The 19956-nt window shown below is 32.0% G+C and overlaps 5 protein-coding genes across 19 annotated transcripts in view; 3 read left to right on the top strand and 2 right to left on the bottom strand.

The window, feature by feature from the left end:
- Cip4 (formin-binding protein 1-like Cip4) overlaps positions 1-6001 on the top strand; it is a 37690-nt gene extending 31689 nt beyond the window's left edge. The window contains exons 5-10 of one of the 11 annotated variants that reach the window (XM_070642203.1): positions 219-248; positions 1675-2030; positions 2319-2474; positions 4254-4417; positions 4478-4641; positions 4715-6001. In XM_070642203.1, the coding sequence (XP_070498304.1) occupies positions 219-248; positions 1675-2030; positions 2319-2474; positions 4254-4417; positions 4478-4641 (870 nt within the window). In that variant the 3' untranslated portion in view covers positions 4715-6001. The remainder of the gene's footprint in view (positions 1-218; positions 249-1674; positions 2031-2318; positions 2475-4253; positions 4418-4477; positions 4642-4714) is intronic. The other 10 variants (XM_070642222.1, XM_070642253.1, XM_070642260.1 and 7 more) reach the window with 10 other exon arrangements.
- A 2778-nt stretch (positions 6002-8779) lies between these two features.
- LOC139093206 (uncharacterized) lies at positions 8780-14451 on the top strand. Of its 5 annotated transcripts, XM_070643865.1 has the most exons (6): positions 10916-10964; positions 11112-11179; positions 11712-13518; positions 13583-13762; positions 13908-13987; positions 14176-14451. In XM_070643865.1, exons 3-6 carry the CDS (start codon positions 12306-12308, stop codon positions 14326-14328), a joined length of 1626 nt encoding a protein of 541 aa, XP_070499966.1. In that variant the 5' UTR covers positions 10916-10964; positions 11112-11179; positions 11712-12305; the 3' UTR covers positions 14329-14451. The 5 variants fall into 5 exon arrangements, with proteins under 5 accessions (XP_070499981.1, XP_070499950.1, XP_070499974.1 ...); XM_070643880.1 differs by lacking the exons at positions 10916-10964; positions 11112-11179 and adding an exon at positions 8780-8825; XM_070643849.1 differs by lacking the exon at positions 11112-11179 and having other exon boundaries at positions 10858-10964.
- A 366-nt stretch (positions 14452-14817) lies between these two features.
- Positions 14818-15714, bottom strand: RpL21 (ribosomal protein L21). Its single transcript, XM_070642723.1, has 3 exons — positions 15627-15714; positions 15302-15453; positions 14818-15230 (listed from the first exon to the last, which is right to left on the bottom strand). The coding sequence occupies exons 2-3, from the start codon at positions 15428-15430 to the stop codon at positions 14880-14882; spliced, it is 480 nt and encodes a 159-aa protein (XP_070498824.1). The 5' UTR covers positions 15431-15453; positions 15627-15714; the 3' UTR covers positions 14818-14879.
- Positions 15715-15734: 20 nt separating this feature from the next.
- Positions 15735-16483, top strand: mRpL48 (mitochondrial ribosomal protein L48). The gene is made up of 2 exons (XM_070642711.1): positions 15735-15797; positions 15858-16483. Exons 1-2 carry the CDS (start codon positions 15789-15791, stop codon positions 16395-16397), a joined length of 549 nt encoding a protein of 182 aa, XP_070498812.1. The 5' UTR covers positions 15735-15788; the 3' UTR covers positions 16398-16483.
- Positions 16435-19903, bottom strand: frtz (WD repeat-containing and planar cell polarity effector protein fritz). Its single transcript, XM_070642700.1, has 5 exons — positions 19721-19903; positions 19326-19657; positions 18010-19264; positions 17784-17950; positions 16435-17664 (listed from the first exon to the last, which is right to left on the bottom strand). Exons 1-5 carry the CDS (start codon positions 19804-19806, stop codon positions 16538-16540), a joined length of 2967 nt encoding a protein of 988 aa, XP_070498801.1. The 5' UTR covers positions 19807-19903; the 3' UTR covers positions 16435-16537.
- Positions 19904-19956: the final 53 nt, after the last annotated feature.

Below are 19956 nucleotides of genomic sequence, written 5' to 3' on the forward strand. Positions count from 1 at the left end.
ACAAATGATTATTTTATATATAAACACTCTCTTATATCAGCTTTTAATTACTTTTTCTTTCATGCTGCTTATAAATCATGATCCACAATCGCGTGATATTACTTCTTACATGATCAACGCTTAAAAATGTATAAAATTTCTTGTTCTTCCAATTTTTTCATTACGTCCGACGATAATAAATCTAAAATATGCATAATATATAAATAAACCATGTATAGAAGTTACTCGAAGCCTGCATAACAGTTAAGGTGAATAGATAATTCTAGTCGAAATGATGATGATGATTGCATATTTCCTGTTAATTGTCTGATTTACTTCTTTTTTTTGTTGTTGCATGTCATAACCTTTATGATTTTTATACAGTACCTGATTTATATTATGTTTGGCATACATGATAAATTATTAATAATTTTAATTTGATGCTTTACAGTATGACAATTTCATGCATCTCCTCATCTTATACTACACTGATGCATAATATATGTTGTGTCCTTTTTGGTTCTTTTATTTCTGTTGTTTTTCTTTCCGTTTTTGTTTGTTTGGGATTTGGTTTGGATTTTTTTGTTAGCTAGATATTGTTTAACGACCTTATCTTATTATTTATTTATACCCCAAATAAAATACATTCAATACTGATTTTTCTGTTGATAAATTATAAAATATCTACAATATTGCGTCGTTTTCTGAACGTTTACGGAGTAAATACGTGCAACAAGTGTAAACGTATGTTGTACATTATGCGTTTGTTCTCGATTCAAGGGTTAATACTAAGCTAATCCTAACAAGCAAAGAGTATGGTTTCAAGAGGTGCTCTGGTTCAATGGTGGGCAATCTGTCTTGCGCGGGATAGTAGTGTGCCGCCAATCTTTTTTGGAAACGCCACGGATCTCATGCCGTTTGCGTTATTGGTTGAGGCCAAAGACCAAAGTATGCCAAGAATAACAAAAGGTTGCCCACCATTACTCTAGTTTAATATACTAATTAATCGAGTTCACGAGCGTGCTCTTAGCTTAAATACTCTACATAAAAGCTCGAAGTCGCTTCGAATTTTGTATGCAAAAGTATGCATTCTTGCTATTACGAAAGGAATTTCGATAAAGCACATGGAAAAGTCGATTCAAGTCAACTCGACTCCAGATAAAATTCGAGTCGACTTCGATTGTCGCTCATTGGTTGCTGGGGTATAGAACTATACAAATCGAGAACTTCTTTTGTTGCTATAAACATAATGTCAGATACCCAGAAATATAAGGGCGTACAAAAAGCCAAAAATCTGACCCCACTTGACTATTGGCTGAGGTATGAGATTTCATCGATTTTGTCAAGAAGCCAAAGTTACGTTGCTTCGTGGCCGGATTTTTGGTCATTACTACGCTATGTGCTTTTCGGGATAATCACAAGGATGCATACGTAGTGATAACCTGTACACAAAATATGACATTATCATAATTAGTGAGGTTATGTCTATACACAATTTATTGTTAATAAACTTCACAATTTAACGCTAATGCAAACAAAAATGCACAATAATAAATACTTTAATGCCTAATTTACTAAATTATGGTTTTTATTAGTTTTTGGGGATTTTATTGCGTTTTTAAGTCTTATGTTGTTTTGTTGATAGTCATTAATTATGAACAATTGTTAATAATCCTTTAATTTGAATATCCATAGAACACAATAACTGCCGATGGCATGAAGGATGACTTTAGTGATCTTCCACCGTCACAACGTAAGAAAAAGTTGCAGTCAAAAATACAAGAATTACAAAAGAGTATTGGCCAAGAACAAGGAGCACGTGATGGTCTTATAAAAATGAAGGGAGTATACGAGAGTAATGCACTACTCGGTGATCCACAAACTGTACAAGGACAATTAAAACAATGTGAACATAATCTCGAGAAGCTTAAGAATGAGTTAAGGAAATATCAAATATTACTAGACGAAATGAATACAAACCATAATAATCAACATAGTCCACAACCGAATCGTATTACTCATCATCAAAATGGAAATCATCGAACATCTCGGTAAGTCAATTGACATACTAAGCAAGATCCTTTATTAGTTTCATTATTATCATGCTTAAGCCTCATTATTTCCCACAAATTTTGCGATAAAAATTGTAAAATCCAATTAGTTAAAATTGCGCAATAATCTGGAGCTGCAAATTATATTAATTATACTAATTACCCCCGTAATGTCCCAAAAATAATTCATCATATGACATATTCATAGAACTTAATTCCTTTAAAAAATTATTTTTAAATTTTTAAAGTAAATCCATTAATAAAAACAAAAATAATTTCCACAAATAGACATTCCAACGGTAGCAATGATGATGGAGATGAAGCAGTTGATGATGCCCGAAGTTTGAGCAGGTCAGCATCAGAGAATAATGTCAATCAACAAAATGGTGCACAAAATGGGCTCTTAAACATAAACAATAATAACAATGAAAATAACAATAACGGGTACATTTTTCCTATCTCAAAAAATGCTCTCTCGATTCCTTTACTTTAGTCCTTTGTACAAAATTTTTTTGTTCCTTAAAACTTTCATTTTTTTTGGCGTTGATATTTTCATAATTTTTTTAATGATATTGAAATTTGCAAAACTTCTAATGGATTATATATTTAATGAGATACGAAAATTCCTTTACTCTTGTTACTTCTTTTATGGATGATCCTAATACATATTTAGTACCTTAACACATGTCTCGGTTCTTTTTTTTTACATTCCCAAAGATACTTTTACTGACCCCGAGTTCGATGAGGTTTTTTGCGCAATTTTCCGCTAAGGCTTTATGCACATCCGTGTTCTGCATATATGCAAATTTAGTCTAGATGTCCTTCGGAAAGCTTTATTTTTGTAGTTGTATTATTTTGGGGTTTTTTCATAAATCCCGTCCATGAAAAATGATGTTTTTAAAGCTTTATTCTTTAGCACACTCAATGCTGTCCACACTAGGGTTTCAATTGTATGTAACATTGGGAACAATTTCGGAATTCAGCACATTTTAATCCCGGGATTGAAAATCCTATCCCACAAGTTCTCAAAAAAGCAGCATATTAGAAACCAAAGGCCATTTACTAAGCAATTGCAGCTGCTTGGTTCTAATTATACTGTTCGTTTGACCTTAGTGTTGATGACATTTAGTGTATGCCGATCGATTTTAATGCATCCTTTATTTTTTTTTTTGCTGCTGGCACAGCTATGAATTCTTAAAATTTAAACGTCATTTACAAACGACTTTTAATGGCTCTTATTTTATTATTTAATGCTTAGCTACAGAATAATTATTGAAAGCATGAAACTTTTATTGTTTTATTTAAGGTTCGACCATGAACCGCAGCCATACGTTTTAAAATGCTTCTTGCAATTTACATACATGCACTGGCCTGCACTTACGGTTTTAAATTATAGTTCATCCAAAGTTGAAGCTATGTAGTTTTTGTCTGAAGATCTGCAGTTTTATATGAGCCTATGTTTTATTCTATGCTTGTAAGCAGAAGCTAATTGAAACTATTAAGGTTGAAGCTTTCAGTTGGATAAAAGAGTTGCATATAATGCCAATTTTTGGGCATACAGCTTAAATCCTTCATTTCACTTAAAAGTTTAAATCATCACTTCTATGTCTAGACATTCAATTTTCAATCACAAATTTTGGCACTAAACTTTCACAGACTACACATACAGTTTACTCGAACAAAAATACAGCGGAAAATTCAAAATAATCCTAATTTTACTATGCTTAAATTTAATTTCCACTGACTCAATTAATGTTTTAATCATTCCACCATTAGTATAGAGGAATTGCTGATCAAATTGACGTATAACAGCATATAATGTACTCATGCTAATTTGTAAAATTTTTGTAAATTTCAATACAATTTTGGTTTAAATTTTTTTAGCCTTAGTTTTGCACATTTGGTTGCACAGAATAGATTATTATTTACCTAATGATGATCAGTTAGTTCAATAACTACGAAGGAATTAGGCATGTCGGGATAAGACTTAAATTACCTACAGACAATGAGCATACTCAGTCATTTGAGTATGTCAGTTAACTCACAAATGCACATAATGATGAGCATGCTCCATGTCTGTTCGAGTATATCTGACAATATCCTAATGACATCCAATAGTTATTGAATTAACTGCTCAAGCATTGTTGCATGCTTATTATCATAAACCATCAATGTCTAATTTTCTAATAAATTTCTCTTCCTTATTTATGTTCAATAATTAAGTAGTAGTTCGGCAAGTCCCGAAAGCGGTCTTGGAACATCGCACTCATCACTGCCAGGTTCAGGCCAAGGTAGTACAAATGATCAGCATTTGAACGAGGATATGTATTTTGAATCAGATCCTTTACAACCACTTGGTACTTGCAAAGCACTTTATCCTTTTGATGGTAAGTCCAACAATTCTTGGAATTGGATATGATATGTAATGAGATTTAATCAATTTATAGCTACAAGTGAAGGCAGTATTCCAATGGCGGAAAGCGAAGAACTTTATGTGATAGAACTCGATCAAGGTGACGGATGGACGAGAGTACGCCGAATGGTTAGCGGCAATATGATGGAAGAAGGTTTTGTTCCTACAAGTTATATTGAAAGTACATTGTATGCGTAGGTGAGTAAATAATCATGTCATGTCTCTAAAATGGAACAATTTATTAATGTACATCTTTTGTTTCCCATTCCAGAATTAGAAAGTAACCAACACTCATCTATTTTAAAAAATGAGACACAAAAGGATGGAAATAATTACTTGTATCGAGTTAGGAATTTACCATGCAACATTTTTAATCTCCAACAACTGATAAACAATTCTTTGACGATCAATTTATAGATTTTATGAAAGTATGAAAGCTCACCAAGGTTTTATTGATTTGGAACGACTTTTGCGCAACTTTATTGTAGTGGAATTGAATAGACTTTTTTATATTAATTCAAAAGTTGCTCAACTTTTACGAATTATATACGATTTGCACATGTTGAGACATTATAGATAGTGATCGGAAGTGGACGGTATAAAATGTGTCAAAAGGATTGACTTATGTCCTTGTACTAGCTCAAACACTTTCAAAAATTGCTTACTCTTATGATATTTCAAGTCATTAAAATACAAAACCAATGATCAATTTTCATTTCTATTATAAAGTACATAGGAACGGCATATAAACACATTACATAAAGTTTTACATGATTACTAACATACACAATAAATTACAGAAACGTTTTTTGTAGCATAATATTTTTCATCTTCTAGCTTAATAACCTTCATTACTCGATTTCGATAAAAATCGTTAATATTGCTTAAGGAAGGCACTAGCATGTGAGTGTCCATCCGCAAAGTAATTGGACAACTCCACACAATATTTTTTCATAAAATAAATCTGTGATCATTGATGTATAATTATTAATGTAGATCACAGCTTCGTTGATGAAATTGATTAAGTAGTTTCCAAGTATTTCTATGACAAAGTCTTCAGAACAAACGAATATTTTTTTAATACTTCCTTCCTATCTAGAATTAAAAAGTGCTTCTGTAAATAAATTCATCTTTTTATCTCCATCTTATGGCATATAACCATGTCTGCTTACACATAAAGTATTGATTATTTTTATTTAAAAAAAATGGAAGCAGATTTTTGAGGAATCAATTCCTTAAAATTCGATAATCAAAAGAAATTGGAATGTCTGTAAATAAAATTGGTAAAAGTATTTAGTTAAAAATTGACCCTTGAGGAAATTAGAGAGAATTATTGAAAAATGTAGAGACCAAAACAGCAGAGTCATGCTTTATTGTTTTGAGCAGTAATAGAATAATCACAAAAATTCTTGGATTTAAACAAGATTACTCAACTTCGTGGACATGAGATTCATCATTCATTTAAGATAAGTGTTCAAACTTGGGAAATTCCTGAACTTAAGTAAAGTCATTATCTGTTTGGATCAGAGTTGATATATGTCAGGATTTGCTTATTAAATTCGAGCTAATTTAGTGTTGTCACAGAAATGATTGAACTATTCTTTCACTTAGCTAGAATCTCCTCATTACCATTACTCATCTTCACTACAGTCTCCAACGGATGAGTTTGAGTATGGTATACTCAATCATTAAATCTTCAAGAATTCTTTAATAAGCAATCTATAAGATCATTGATTCTTAAGATCAAACAGTTACTTTGTCCAAAAAATCGAATTTTCTAGACAATATCCAAAATCCCAACTCTGTTACACCCCAATGTTTGAAGAAGAAGAAGTCTGATAAATTAACAAAAAAAGTTGGTCCAATTTTCTATGCATTTTGAATAATTTTTGTACCGAAATTACTGCCTTACTTTAGAACAGAGCTCGAAGTCGACTCGGTTCTAACCGTATGTCGTGTGGGGTTATAAGTAGAGTCTTACCACATGGTGTGCCGCATAAGATCAAAGGTTGCTCTGTGTATACTCTCGATATCCTCACTTTTGAGAGCATGCTCATTAATATGAACCATTGAGTCGACTTCGAGCTCTGCATTAGAACCATTAAAAAGCTCCTAAGAAGCTTGAGTGATCTTGTGACTTGAATAAATTTTTCCAATAGCTTTTAATTAGCAAAATATGCCATGTAGTTCATTAAATGATTCTAAGTTTTGTCTCTGCATTTTCGAATAGGCCAAATGCCAAATGATTCGCGAAACGTCCATTCATACTCGATTCATATAATCACATCATACTTCCATCATTTTTTAAAACGATACCTTTTCCTATACTTTTTATCTATTAAACAGAGTTACAAAAGAGGCACCTGTGACAGGTAAAACCGTACAAATTCTTGATAATTTGCATGGTTCTGTGAGAAAACCGTACAAATTCATGATAATTTGTAAAGTTTTGTGAGAAAAACCACACAAATTATCAAGAATTTGAACAGTTTTTACCTGTTCCAGGTGCCTGTTTTGCAACTCTGCTTTCAACGCGATTTATTTAAATTAAAAAAATTACAAAAAAAAGGAAGAAAATATTTTTTATGCTTTCACAAAGCTTGTAATCTAATCATTAAACAAAAATTAATGCTAAGTTATTATTACGTCAATAATACCTAAATAAATAAATAAATAAAAAAATGCAATGAATTAATTATACCCGTCGTTGTTTCGCTTAATGTGTTTTTTGAAGGAAATAAATAGCGACAAATTATTTGAATTGAGTCAATGAATTATTGAATTAAGATAATAAACTATTGCTAATATTATGGAAATGATAATTAAATTAAATAAAAAAAAATTTAAATAAATGTATCATAAAATAATAAAAAATATGAACATACAATTGTAATTTATTGAAATCTTACGATGATATGTCAAATAAAGAGCAAAATGTTATCAAAATATATTCAAGAATGTAGTTTTACTTTCAGAGGTCCATGCCAAATTGAATTCACCGCAGTTTTCTAAGAACCGATTAAAAATTTGTATGAAATTTTATACTTCACAAGTATCAACAGAAAAAAATTCCATGCAAATTTTAATCGGATGAAGTCAATCCTTCGACTTCTATTTACTTTGATTACAGATGTACAGTTAGGGGTCGTTCACTACTTAAAAACAAAAGTGCTTTGATGGCTCACTTAGCAAGCTGCAGCAAGGAGCGGGTCACGAGAGTTCGTCTTGAATTTGAACTCGCGGGTTCAAATCCCAGAATCAGTCTAGTGATTCTTCTTAAGTCTAGATATTTCGGCTTTCGGACGGAAACCAAGAATTGCGCAAGGAGAGCTGTAAGAAAGGGTCATGAATAAAGAGGTTAGAATAAGAAATATACAAGAGCTGTAAATTCACCCTAAATGGTTCATACTGGATAGACCTGAATATATTGTAACTAACTGATTAACTGGAACGAGCGCTTGCATTAGTGTTGAACCTGAGACCCAAAAGTAATCGCCTCTGATTAGTTCTCTTAAAACTGTAAATCCTCCCAAAAACCCTCCTACGTCCCTGAGAAAAATCATCTGTCAAGCTAATACACAAAGTTGATTCATACACTACACTATTAAAACAAAAGATATTTAGATCAAATTTTTGACGATTCATAGTTGATTACGATTTATATTATTGGAAGTATTACATGATGATGACTTATAACCGCAGAGAATTTTAAATTATTACTTATCTTCATAATGCTCATTTAATGAGTAAACAAGAGATTTAAATTAATATAGTCGAAATATTAGCAGTGTCTGCTAAACCTTTAAAATCAGGAGATCACTTTTTACCTTGAAAAACAGTTTGTAGAGTCATTTGACTGTTCGTTCAAAATATAGTCATATTCTTCAAAAATAAAAGTTGCGAATTAATGGATATTGCTTATATGTGTCTCCAAGGACAATTTTATTGATAAGTTAGCACTTTCGGTGGTGAAGGATATGTACAAATTTACCTAAACTACACCATCAAACTGAAGCAGTGGTGAGTAACTAGTGTGCCGCGGCACACCATAGTCTCACAAAATATTTTTGGAAATGCCTTGAACCCAGGCTCTAACCGTATGCCTTTTTTGGTATCGGTCGAGCCATTCCTCCTAAGTGTGTCGCAAAGAAAAAAAGATTGCTCACCACTGCATGTAGACTTAAAATGTAGCCAAATGTCAGATAGCATTACACACAGTTTGTGAATCACTGCACAGAATATGAAATCATAACTTCTTACTTCATATTATTAAATCAGTTTACTGCTTGATTCTGACTATTGTCAACTGCTTTCATTTTCATCCTTTTGTGAATTTTGGTGAAACATTTCAGTTGGAACTAATTGATTGATTGCAATATCAGGTAATCCAATACATCAGTTTGTGGCCATTAAGATACATGCTGTAAATTCATTGATAAACTTTCGTATGGTATTCTGCGCTAAAATCATTCTGTATCTATGGAGAATTACGTGTCCTCATACACAGAACCAATAAACAATCAACAAGTGTTCAAAAAAATTGTCATTTCCAATATTACATAAAAACAGAAGCAATGCAATTATACTTAATTAAAGGATATTTGCAATCGATCTTGTTGACAAATGTGATTTACTGACGTGTAAGAATGTTATTCGTTAGAATGGAATTACTAAACAAAATTATCAAATGACATTCTCATCAAAAATATTTATTTCTGTTCTGTATAAATGTGACAATATTCAGTTACGGATGTCTTTTCTAAGGATTAACAACAGTTTTCAATTGTGCCAATTATTAGATAAAGGTATGGAAATTTATGCTGAAGGAAGAATAAGTGACGCAAAACTTGATGTCGAGTTTATGTTGTTGTTGACACAAATTTAAAAAACTGAATTAGACCGGCTACCTGTCAAACAAATTGAGCAGCATATTGATCGAACCAAACTGCATTTCAGAGACGTCAATTATCTGCATATCAAATCCGATTTATGCTATTCGGGTGCTGTATTACAAAATTTTAATACAGATCACTCTGGGTTTTTCTACAACCGACTAAAAGTCGAACGTTCCGATGTTGATCGAATTGAAATTAAAACTTCCAAGTACTATTGTACACATTATTGAGTGAGATATGCATGTTTCTTAGCAAAGTAATGCGACCAACTGACGGTTGTTAATCAGAATTGCATCTAGAATGTTGCATGACTGCAGGTGAACTGATGCATGGTGTCGGATTTATATCCCAAATCCAACAAATATTTGTCAAATATTTTTACCTAAAAAAAGTCAGAGTCATGTCTCTCCTGACATCGCAACGTAAAAGATTTTTTATCAATTATCCAAATTATGCTATTCGGGTGCTGTATTACAAAATTTTAATACAGATCACTCTGGGTTTTTCTACAACCGACTAAAAGTCGAACGTTCCGATGTTGATCGAATTGAAATTAAAACTTCCAAGTACTATTGTACACATTATTGAGTGTGCAAATTTTATTAATGTAAGCTTATATAGCTTTATGTTTCAAAATATGAGGTTTCAAATTGGTAAAAAACTTCACGGACACTTGTAAAATCAAAAATTTAATGAAATTTTTTATTTAATACCTAAAAAGTGATAATTTAAAGCAGATCCAAATATATTTGGGTTTGCACCCAAATATTTGGGGTACAGTCCCGGATTTCCCGTATTTGGGTATTCCCGGTCCCGGTCCCGTCGGCGCCTGAAGCTGTATGGCAATCACTTATTATCGACACCTTCTTTCCATGAGTTCTTTGGCCTACCGCGTGATCTTTAACCATCTAACAAGATTATTGCTTGTTAGCTGAACTAAATTAATATCAAGAAATTTTCTTTGTCTTGGTCCACTCAAGGTCACTATAGCATATAAATCGTCACAGACCTCGAGGCCAACAGGCACGAGTTGACTTTTTCATTGCCTAGCGAAGTCATCAGAGTCATAAAATAAAACACGAAATTTATTGACCATAAATGATTTTTGAGATTTAACATGCAGGCATTGAATTTATTATCAATAATTCTCAAAAATTTGAGCATAATCAGCACGTCATTTCAGACCGTAAACATGAACGATTATTGACATTTACTAAGAAAATCAGACATAAGAATTCCATTCATTAATGCTGACGGAATTACTTTAATCACACGTGTTGGTCACCGACTCATATTCCACTAAGATTATGCTCTTTTTCTCACATTTACATAATATTCAAGTTCTTCACATTGCTTCTTTGGACACTCTCTGCTGTTCATTAGTCAACTGATCTTCGGCAACTCTCTTCATTATATTAATTAACTTGACTCATATTTTGCTTATGTTTTAATTCTTATCGTCGCTTTACTCTAGTTCCTCTCTCAAATATTTTTTGACTGAGAGGATTAGAAGCTCAGTAGCCGTCGAGTTGGAAAGAAGGGATTTTTAATTTTTTGTTAAAAACTTTATTGCGTTGTCGTTGGTTTTTGTGCATTGTTTGTGGAAATAAACAAAGTTATACTCAGGTATCCAAACTTTGTGTAATCAGGTTTAGTTGTAATTGCTCTTAACAAGAATTAAACTTAATTTTGTTGCGAAAATCGTGGATTAAATTTATTTTGTAAGTTGATAACTAGTTATATTGGTGATTTATGTGTTAAACGTGTTAACAGGTGTTAAATATCAATCTATTCCTTCAACGTGGAATCAATAAGAAAATATCACTAAAATCCAAATCTTAGTAAGCTATTTTAAATAATTAAAATTTGCATGAATTATTTCCAAAAAATAACACATTTTGCGCAGTCAAACGAAAAAAACATAGATAACTATGGATACATCCGTCTTGTTAATTTACTTATTTAGCACAAATTTCCTAAGCATTTAGAGATTCTTAACTCGCAAATTTAACGAATATTTTAATTTTGAATTTTATTACGTAACACTTAAATTGCTTACGTAATATTTTACGTAAGTGTCAGCATGAAAATAAACAATTTTACAGTACTTTAAAATGCCTACTAGTGATTTTAAATTGTAATAGCTGGATACAGGTAGCACATAAATATCTAATGTGTAATTCCGTTTCGAGGATACATTTAAGTAATCAACATTAAAACACGAAAACATTACATTTGATTATTCCATAAATTTATCAACATAAAAATCGCATTATTTCATTCCTGTTTGTCATTACAGACAGTAACTTCGTGCATTAATAAATTAAGATCACTATTTTCACCACTAATTATTATTTTCTATTTTAAAAGCAGATGTTAGATATCACTGAAACTTTAAACGAAAAGGACGACAACGATATACTGCCAATATTAGAGGAAGCACCAGATTATACTAATCTGAAACCTTCTAAAGTTATGCCAACATTGATACCAGCTCCAAAAATATTCGAGAATTTAAGAAAACAAAGTTTTGATAAGGAACAAATTGAATCCAATTTACCATTTAGGAAGAGAAGACAGTCCTTCTTTAATTACAATAATCTTACGGTCGATGGTAAGGAATCAAATTCTGAAGTCACTGAAACGAACAAAAAGTACAAACCAAGAGTCAAAGTAACTGAAGAAGCTTTCAATAGAGTTTCAAGCATCGGCTACTGCCAGCATTCAGACGAGAATTTATCATTCAGATGCTATTCAGACTGGTGCAATTACAAAGCAAAATCCAAAGAGAAATTCCTTCAACATATTCGTGATCAGCACCAAATTGATAACAATTCGTGTCAATATACCTTTTGCCATTTATGCCAAACCTCAATTCCAACAAAGAATCTTGAAGAGGAATTTTAGCATCTTATTAATTTTCATCTGAATAAAGCTGTAATAATTATCAAAAAGGAAGAAGAACCTATGGCAAATTGTGACGTAATGGGAAATACCAAAATTAAGCAGGAAGAAGAAATTGAAGAAAGAATTCAGTTTTTCAAAGAAAGAGAAATTTTTAGATTAAATGGATGTAACACAAGGACACACCAAGAGTCCAAAAATGTAAATAATTACTCAAACTACTCAGATGGAGCCAAAAGAATGTCAAATGCACATGCGAACAAAAGACCTAAGTTATCATTAAGGATAGACTCTATTACGTCTTTAAGTCCTCAAAAAGGGCAACGTGATCTGAATCAATATGAATCATCATCTGGGGATTCATCACCAAGACCAAATCATCATGCAACAAAAGTAGATAAGGAAAAACATAGAATAGCTTCACCAAGTTTAAAGCATAAGCTGCTTAAAAATGGAAATGATTCATATCCTTACAAGAGAATTGATAGCATGCCTGTCAAGAGTTTTGAAACAAGTAGATCCAATTGTATACCCAGCAAAGAAGCTACAAAATCCATACAAAGTCCTATTCCAAACTGTTTAGGATCTCCAAAAAGGGTATATCCTTTGCTCTCTCCGACATCGAGTCCATTGCCTTATCAAAAGCAAATGACACCAAACTTGAGAGTTTTTAAAGGGTTAGACCTAATGTGCTGGGAAGCAGATCCAAAAAGAATAAGAACAAATGAAAAATATGAAATAGCATATAGGAATATGACCAAAAAGTATCCATTAATAGCTCTGTTCAAATGTATGGGTAAAAAGTGCTCATTATATACAGATTATCCTATTAAAATGGTAAATCATTTGACTCTTCATGATAATGAAATGAAGAAGCAATACGAGAGCATAGCTGAGAAATACAAAACGGAAATGAAGTCTGTGTACGATGAGCATGAAAAGAACAAGCTAAAATTAAAAGAGTCTGAGGAACTGATGACTATTTATGACTATTACCTCTGTTGTTCTTATTGTCAACTTAGAGAGAAAGATCCTAAATCACTTGTGCATCATATTAATGATATCCATCGAAAAGACATTTACCAATGTGGATTTTGCTTCTTTAGAAGTTGCGTTAAGGAGACATGCTTGGAACATTGGGAGATATCACATAAAAATAAAGTTATTTTAATTTACGAATGTCAAGGAAAAGAGAAACTTCAGCTTGCTAAAAATAGAGTCATGGGACGTTTATTAGAAAAGCGGAAGACATATGTAGTTCCTTTAATGTGTAAAGGTAAGATTATTTTAGTAACTCATTAATTATTGTCATATTTAATCCATGATTTATTGAATTTCAGTATGCGAAGTTGGATATTATCCTTTAAAGCAGTTCCTTGAGCATTGTGAAAGAGATCATCGGGAAGAAAATGAAATAAGGAAAGTTGAAAAATGTCTTCACGTATTGGATCAAGCATTTAAAGCACACTGCTATGGAATGTACCAGTGCTTATATTGCATGCATGGGTGCCATAAAGAAAGTAAATATTTTTATTAGAGCTCGAAGTCGACTCAAATTTGATATGGAATCGAGTCAACTTGAGTCTACAAAATCCGAGTCAACTTCGAGCTCTGGTTTTTATTTGGTGATCTTAGCACTTCTCTAACAAATTTATTTAAATTTAGAAAAAATGTCAATTCACCTTATCCAACATCCAAGTGAATTTGGATTTTACTGTATGAGACAGTCGGAAGATTCAAATAATGTAAGTAACCTACGTCGGTGGCTTTAAATAGATCACAGTTATTGCATGCCCGAGTAGACAATAATACGTTAGAACTAGTCATCAACTGGGCATTAGCTTGTCATGAAGTAGTTTTAACGTATATTGATCCACTTGGTTCCAAACAGGAATATTTGTATATTTTCACTAATGATTGCTTCCATTTTCAGGATCCCAACTTTTATCAGTCAATTGAGTCAACGAAAATTTTGGAGGTTCAAAAAGAAGTAAATGTAATCGAATTTAACGAACATCCTGGATTACTGGACTGTAAAAATTATAAAGAAATCATTGACAGCGACCTTCAGAAGATGTTACTCTAGATTTTTATATTTCGACCATTTTAGGCCATAATTCTGAGCTTTGTGCAAATTATTAATTTACTAGAGATTTGAATCAATTGATATAAAGATATTAATTAATAAAGTTTCTCGATGAATATTTAAGTAACAATTTTTTGCATTTTCCAATTTATTTTCAGGAAATTTCAATTGAAAGAATCCGTTAAATTAAAAATTTGAAAAAAGTAAATGAACTGAACTGAAATGAAGTATAACTGAACATTTTTTAAATCCAATGATTTAATTTTTAATCCGTAGGATTAACTTTAATTCTGATGAACAGCAAATTGCAAAGTCTGATGAAGTCCAACATTTAAATTATAGATCTAGTTCTGTAGTTGAGAAACTGATTGAAAATCACTCTGAAATATACAATTCACTAAATGGAAACCTGTAAACAAAATAAAATTTTCAAAAGATCCAGTAAGTCACTTAAACTTCCAGAATGAATAAAAGAAGCAAAGGTAGCAATTTATCTTCAGATGTTTCAATTTATTGATAAATTATTGAATCCAATAATAGTAAATGCGCATTTAAGCGACAAATTCATATGGAATTGGAGCGAGGAAAACGGGTTGTGGTGGGTTTTCGATCACTCGTGCCTTCAATGGGTCTACAGGTTTACGCTTAAGGATGATTTGTTTTCCTTGAGCTCTAGCTTCACGACGTTTCTCGTCATTTGACTTAACTCTAGCCAAGAATTCTTCACGACACTTTGATGGCTTAACATGTTCAACACGGACATTGATACGCTTTGGTAGAACCTTGCCGCGTACTCGTTTATTTACTATTACACCCAATGCATGTGGTGTTACATTATAGACGCGTCCAGTCTTTCCGTGATATGCCTTGAATGGCATACCTTTGTGAACGGCACCATTACCCTACAAATAATAAAAACCAACAATTTGTTAGGAATCTGAACATCCGAAAGATCCAGCTGTAAAATACATACCTTAATGTCAACATAATCACCGATGTTATAAACTCGCATGTATGTTGCTAATGGGATTGTTCCATGTTTACGGAAGTCTCGCGAGAACATGTCGCGAGTTCCTCGACGATAACCATGAGTTCTAGTCATTGTGGATGTTCTGCTTCAAAAATCTAAAAAAAATAATCAAAAATTTAATTTCATTATTTTTTGTCATTTCTTATTTAGTTAAGCACTGTACTCCATGTTCAGCTTGTTCAACTAGTAGTCTGCATCATTTTGCAAGCATATAATTGTTGAAAAAGCTACTGGAAACTATTAAAATAATTAATTTTATTCGACTTACATGCGATTTCTCGGGCAGAAATAAACAAAAAGAAAGAAGTAGGGTTAAGTGCTAAAGATGTTCTAAAATGCTTAACTTATTATTACAGAACAAGTAAAATTGCGTATAATTCGACTTGTTTGTCTGTATTTTTGCTAGTTTTGTTTCTATTTTTTACACAACATGCTAAAAGTAAGATTTTTGTGATTAATTAAATTAATAAGCTCTAATCAACATATTTGATCATTCCAGCGAGCAACTCCGCTTTTGTTTAATCTATTTAATTCCACGAAACAGCCAGTGTTTCTGCAATTTAGCAAGAGAAATGCATCTTTGTACGAGCCACCTTATTTAGAAGGAATGAAGCCTAAATATCCAACATATGATGTAATTAACGTGAAAATAACTGGATATGATTATCCAATTCTTGAGAGTTACCAGAGATTCGTCCATAGAATTGCAGAATCATTAGATTTTGATGTGTCTGAATGTTGGGCACATCCACCAAAGAAAACTAGAGTTGTACGATACAAACCGAACAGTTCAAACATAGAAAGTGAATATAATCTAACAAAATATGAACGATATATCCAGATTTCGGATATTTTAGCACCAATCTATCCAGTCTTTCTGCGTTTTGTTCAGTCAGGTCTTCCTGAAGGAGTTACATTATCAGTTGTGCATCATACAGACTTTATTGAGGAAAGTCGATATGTACCAGACAAAGAACTTCTGGATCTTAAAGCACAATTGGAAGCAGCTGGTGGACCAATAACAAAAGGTCGCAAATAATTTTAAAATTATAGTATAACTACATTTATTGATTAAAATATATAGAAAAAATAATACATAAAATCTATTAGATCTTCAAAATTGGACGGTCATAAGATTAAAATTATTGATAGTACATTTTTCAGTCTTCATTATTAATATTATAATACTCCGAAATTCACAACTTTTATGGATGGCTTCTTTTTCTCTTCCTTACCGCTAAAATCCTTTACTTTGTCTGGCGCAGGCAGGAAGTCCTTCAAATATTCTTCATTTGGATGACAAAGTGGCAAACTTTCAGCTAGTTCACGCTTTATTGGATCAAAACCTGGCGGATATGTCTTCCTTTTTACAACACGTTCATTAAAATTAATTATTTTCTCTTTTCTGGATATTTCAGGTACAACTGCTACGTGTACAGTATCTGAGAATTTTACTTTATTCTTTTCGCCTCCTTCCTTTTTGTTCATGTTACTATTGCTGTTTGTTGGATGGACATTATTTGAATTTGATAGAATTGAGTTTGTTGGAATTCCTATTTCACGTTTTGAGTTAGTCAATGTTGATGCTAATGGTAATGTGTTAATATTTTTGAGTTGTAATCCAAGTGCCATTGATGGAATTGTACCTGATATTAATGGATACGTATGAATAGTCGTTGAAGGTTGAAACTCACTATTTTGGCTATTGTCTTTTGCATGAGCATAATATGGATTAAGAGAATTGTCAGTTGAATCATAATTTACTGGAATGCCAATTGTTTGATCAATTTCAGGTATACTCTTAGTGCTTGGAAGAATTTCTCTTATTTCACGAACATGCTGTGTTCTGGAATTAAACAGCGACATTGGATCAAATGTGCTTGTGCTTGGTGGATCTACTTTCTTGTATTTCGTTTTAGATGATGTCTTATTGAATTTAGTGACATTCTGCAATGTTAATTCACTCGATGTCATTCTCTTATGCACAACTAATGAATTGTGGCTTTCATTTGGCAGTGTATTGAAATTTGGCAATGGAGGAATTTTTTCACTTTTCTGGAAATTTTTCACATCAAATCGTGGGAATCGTGGTAATGGTGGATGATTTAAAATATCTGCTGATACGCTCTTTTTCAGTTCCCTTTCTGGAGTTTTCTTGATTTCCGATCCAAAATCTTCATCAGACATAACTTCTATATTTGCATTATTATCTTGTTCACAAATTTCTGGTTCCGATTCCTCTTCTTCACTGTCTGTATGATACGAATTCGAGCAGATTGAACACGAAGTTATCGAGCATGTCGAGTCTTAAAGAGAAGAATAAATTTGTAGCCGTCAGTTTTAATTTAAATTTAAATTGATTTGAACCGGTTCAATTTTTTAAATTCAAATTGACCGTTATTTTTCAAATAAGATGTGTACTTACGATGGCTGTCGATTTCCTCTTTTGCATAAATTTCCTCAACCTTCTTGAAAGACTCGTTAGCTAAATCGGTATCGCCTAAACATTTTGCGCACTTATGAAGGATCATGAATAAATCAGCATCATTTATGTCAATTGCAAGACTGAACGCCTTTTCAAACGATTTATTCCTGGAAATAGAATCAAAATTAATAAAATTGTTAAGAATAAAAATGAATCCACAGCCTACCTTATCAAATAATGGAAGAATCTTCTTGTAATATCATCAACATTATCTCCAAATTCATTTTCTGTTTCTGTACATAAAGGTCTCGTTGGAATATGAAAGCTACTTAGTGCCTTTTGTAGTTGCTCTTCCATTTCTGGCGTTGCAGGTTGTTTAAAGATATAATTGGCAATCTTATGAATTGATAATAGACATAAAGCACCGTAACTATCCCAATTAAGGCTGAGTAAGACGTTAATAGCTTTATCGATCTGATCAAGGCTAATGTACATTTGTATGATTACATCTGCTGTTAATCCGGACGTATGAATATCATTTTTCAATCCACTTCCACCAATATATCTTAAAGTTGCAAAAGTACCATTTTGGAAGTAGAGAAGTAAGAAATTATCAACTTGTGCATATTTCTCATAATGATAATTTATGTCTGGCTTTTTACTCCATCCAATTTTCTGAAGCATCGGTTGTCGTACAAAAAATCCTGATAAATCCAGCACATTTGAAGGAGTCATTTCCTCACTTAATAATTGATTCTTAATGCACGATAGGGAAATGTCAAAGCACTGTAATTGAGCTCGTTCATTAGCAATAATAATTATTGCTGAATCTGGATGCCAAGTAACTTGTGTTGGAATGAAAGATGCTTTCACAAGATAAGTAGTTCCTCGACCTTCATCAAAAAGAACTACAGATCCATCAATACAGCCCATAAAAAGCTTTTCATGATCAGGACTGAATGCACTACAGGAAACTTCAGTTTGTAAAGGAATTGAAGTCACAGATGTTCTTTGCATTTTAAATTTGCTACTCGATATATAATAAGTACATGATTCAACAGTTACTTCGCCCTTCCTTGATATCTTTTGTTCTACAGAATGAATTTCATTTTCATTGAACGTTGAGAACTCGAAAGCAATTGGATCATTTTCTGTCCAATAATAGCACAATAGGTCAAATTTTAGTCGATTCAGCTTGTAAATGTGTAAATTCGCTCGTTCCTCATCTTTTACTGTTGGACGCCAAGGAAAGAATTCATTTTGAGATGATTTTGTCCATATTAGTACTAGGTCATTGCTGTGATTGATAACTAAGTTTCTATTGATTTTTTTCGTCTGTCCATCAACGATTATATTGAATATTTTTGGATCGCCAGCAGCTATTTTCTGTACATTATTCCTAACTGATGGTTTTTGGAAGTGCACAAAAGTTATTTGATTCTCATTATATGATATGAGTATATGTTGTCTTGTGATTATAACTAGAATAATATAAGAATGTCCAATTAGAATCATGTCTAATCACTTGTTACTTTCACTTACCATCACAAATATTTTCTGAGACAATTTTACCGATGAAATAACGATCAAAATTAATTTTTTTGATATCTCCAGTAAAAATGTTAATCTCAATATATATTAAAAGTCCATTGCACAGCATTAATTGGAATTGCTTTTCATTCATCCAGCCACAAAAAACCACTTTCTTGGTTTTAATTTCCTCTTCGACATGCTTGAGATTACTTTTGAGCTTTGCATTTGCTTTGTTATTAAGTGAGTTTATAAATCCTCTTCTTTCTCCATAATCTTTCTTTGCGTAATAACAAATTTTACTATCACCTGTTGAATTTGCTGACGAATATTTTTCACTGGATCTACAATTTATTCATTTTCAATTAAAACGCTATCCTTGAATGAAAATATCGATAGATACTTACTTAAATACACCAAAATCAGTATTTTTAATGCTCAATTCATCTTCCCGACTTGTCATAAACTTTAATTCACTCAATAATGTCAACATTTTTGAAAGGCACGTAATTTATCAAAATCTATCATTTAAACTTAAAAACAATATTTTATCCATACTATTACATGATTTTAAAGTTGCTTAATAACATTTTATGACAGAAATAATAAACAGAAACACAAGGAAAAAGGATAAAACTTAAAA

Source organism: Chironomus tepperi, unplaced genomic scaffold (genome assembly GCF_022539635.2).
Source record: "Chironomus tepperi strain 1889 unplaced genomic scaffold, CSIRO-AGI_Ctep_v1 contig_16, whole genome shotgun sequence".
NCBI lineage: Eukaryota > Metazoa > Arthropoda > Insecta > Diptera > Chironomidae > Chironomus > Chironomus tepperi.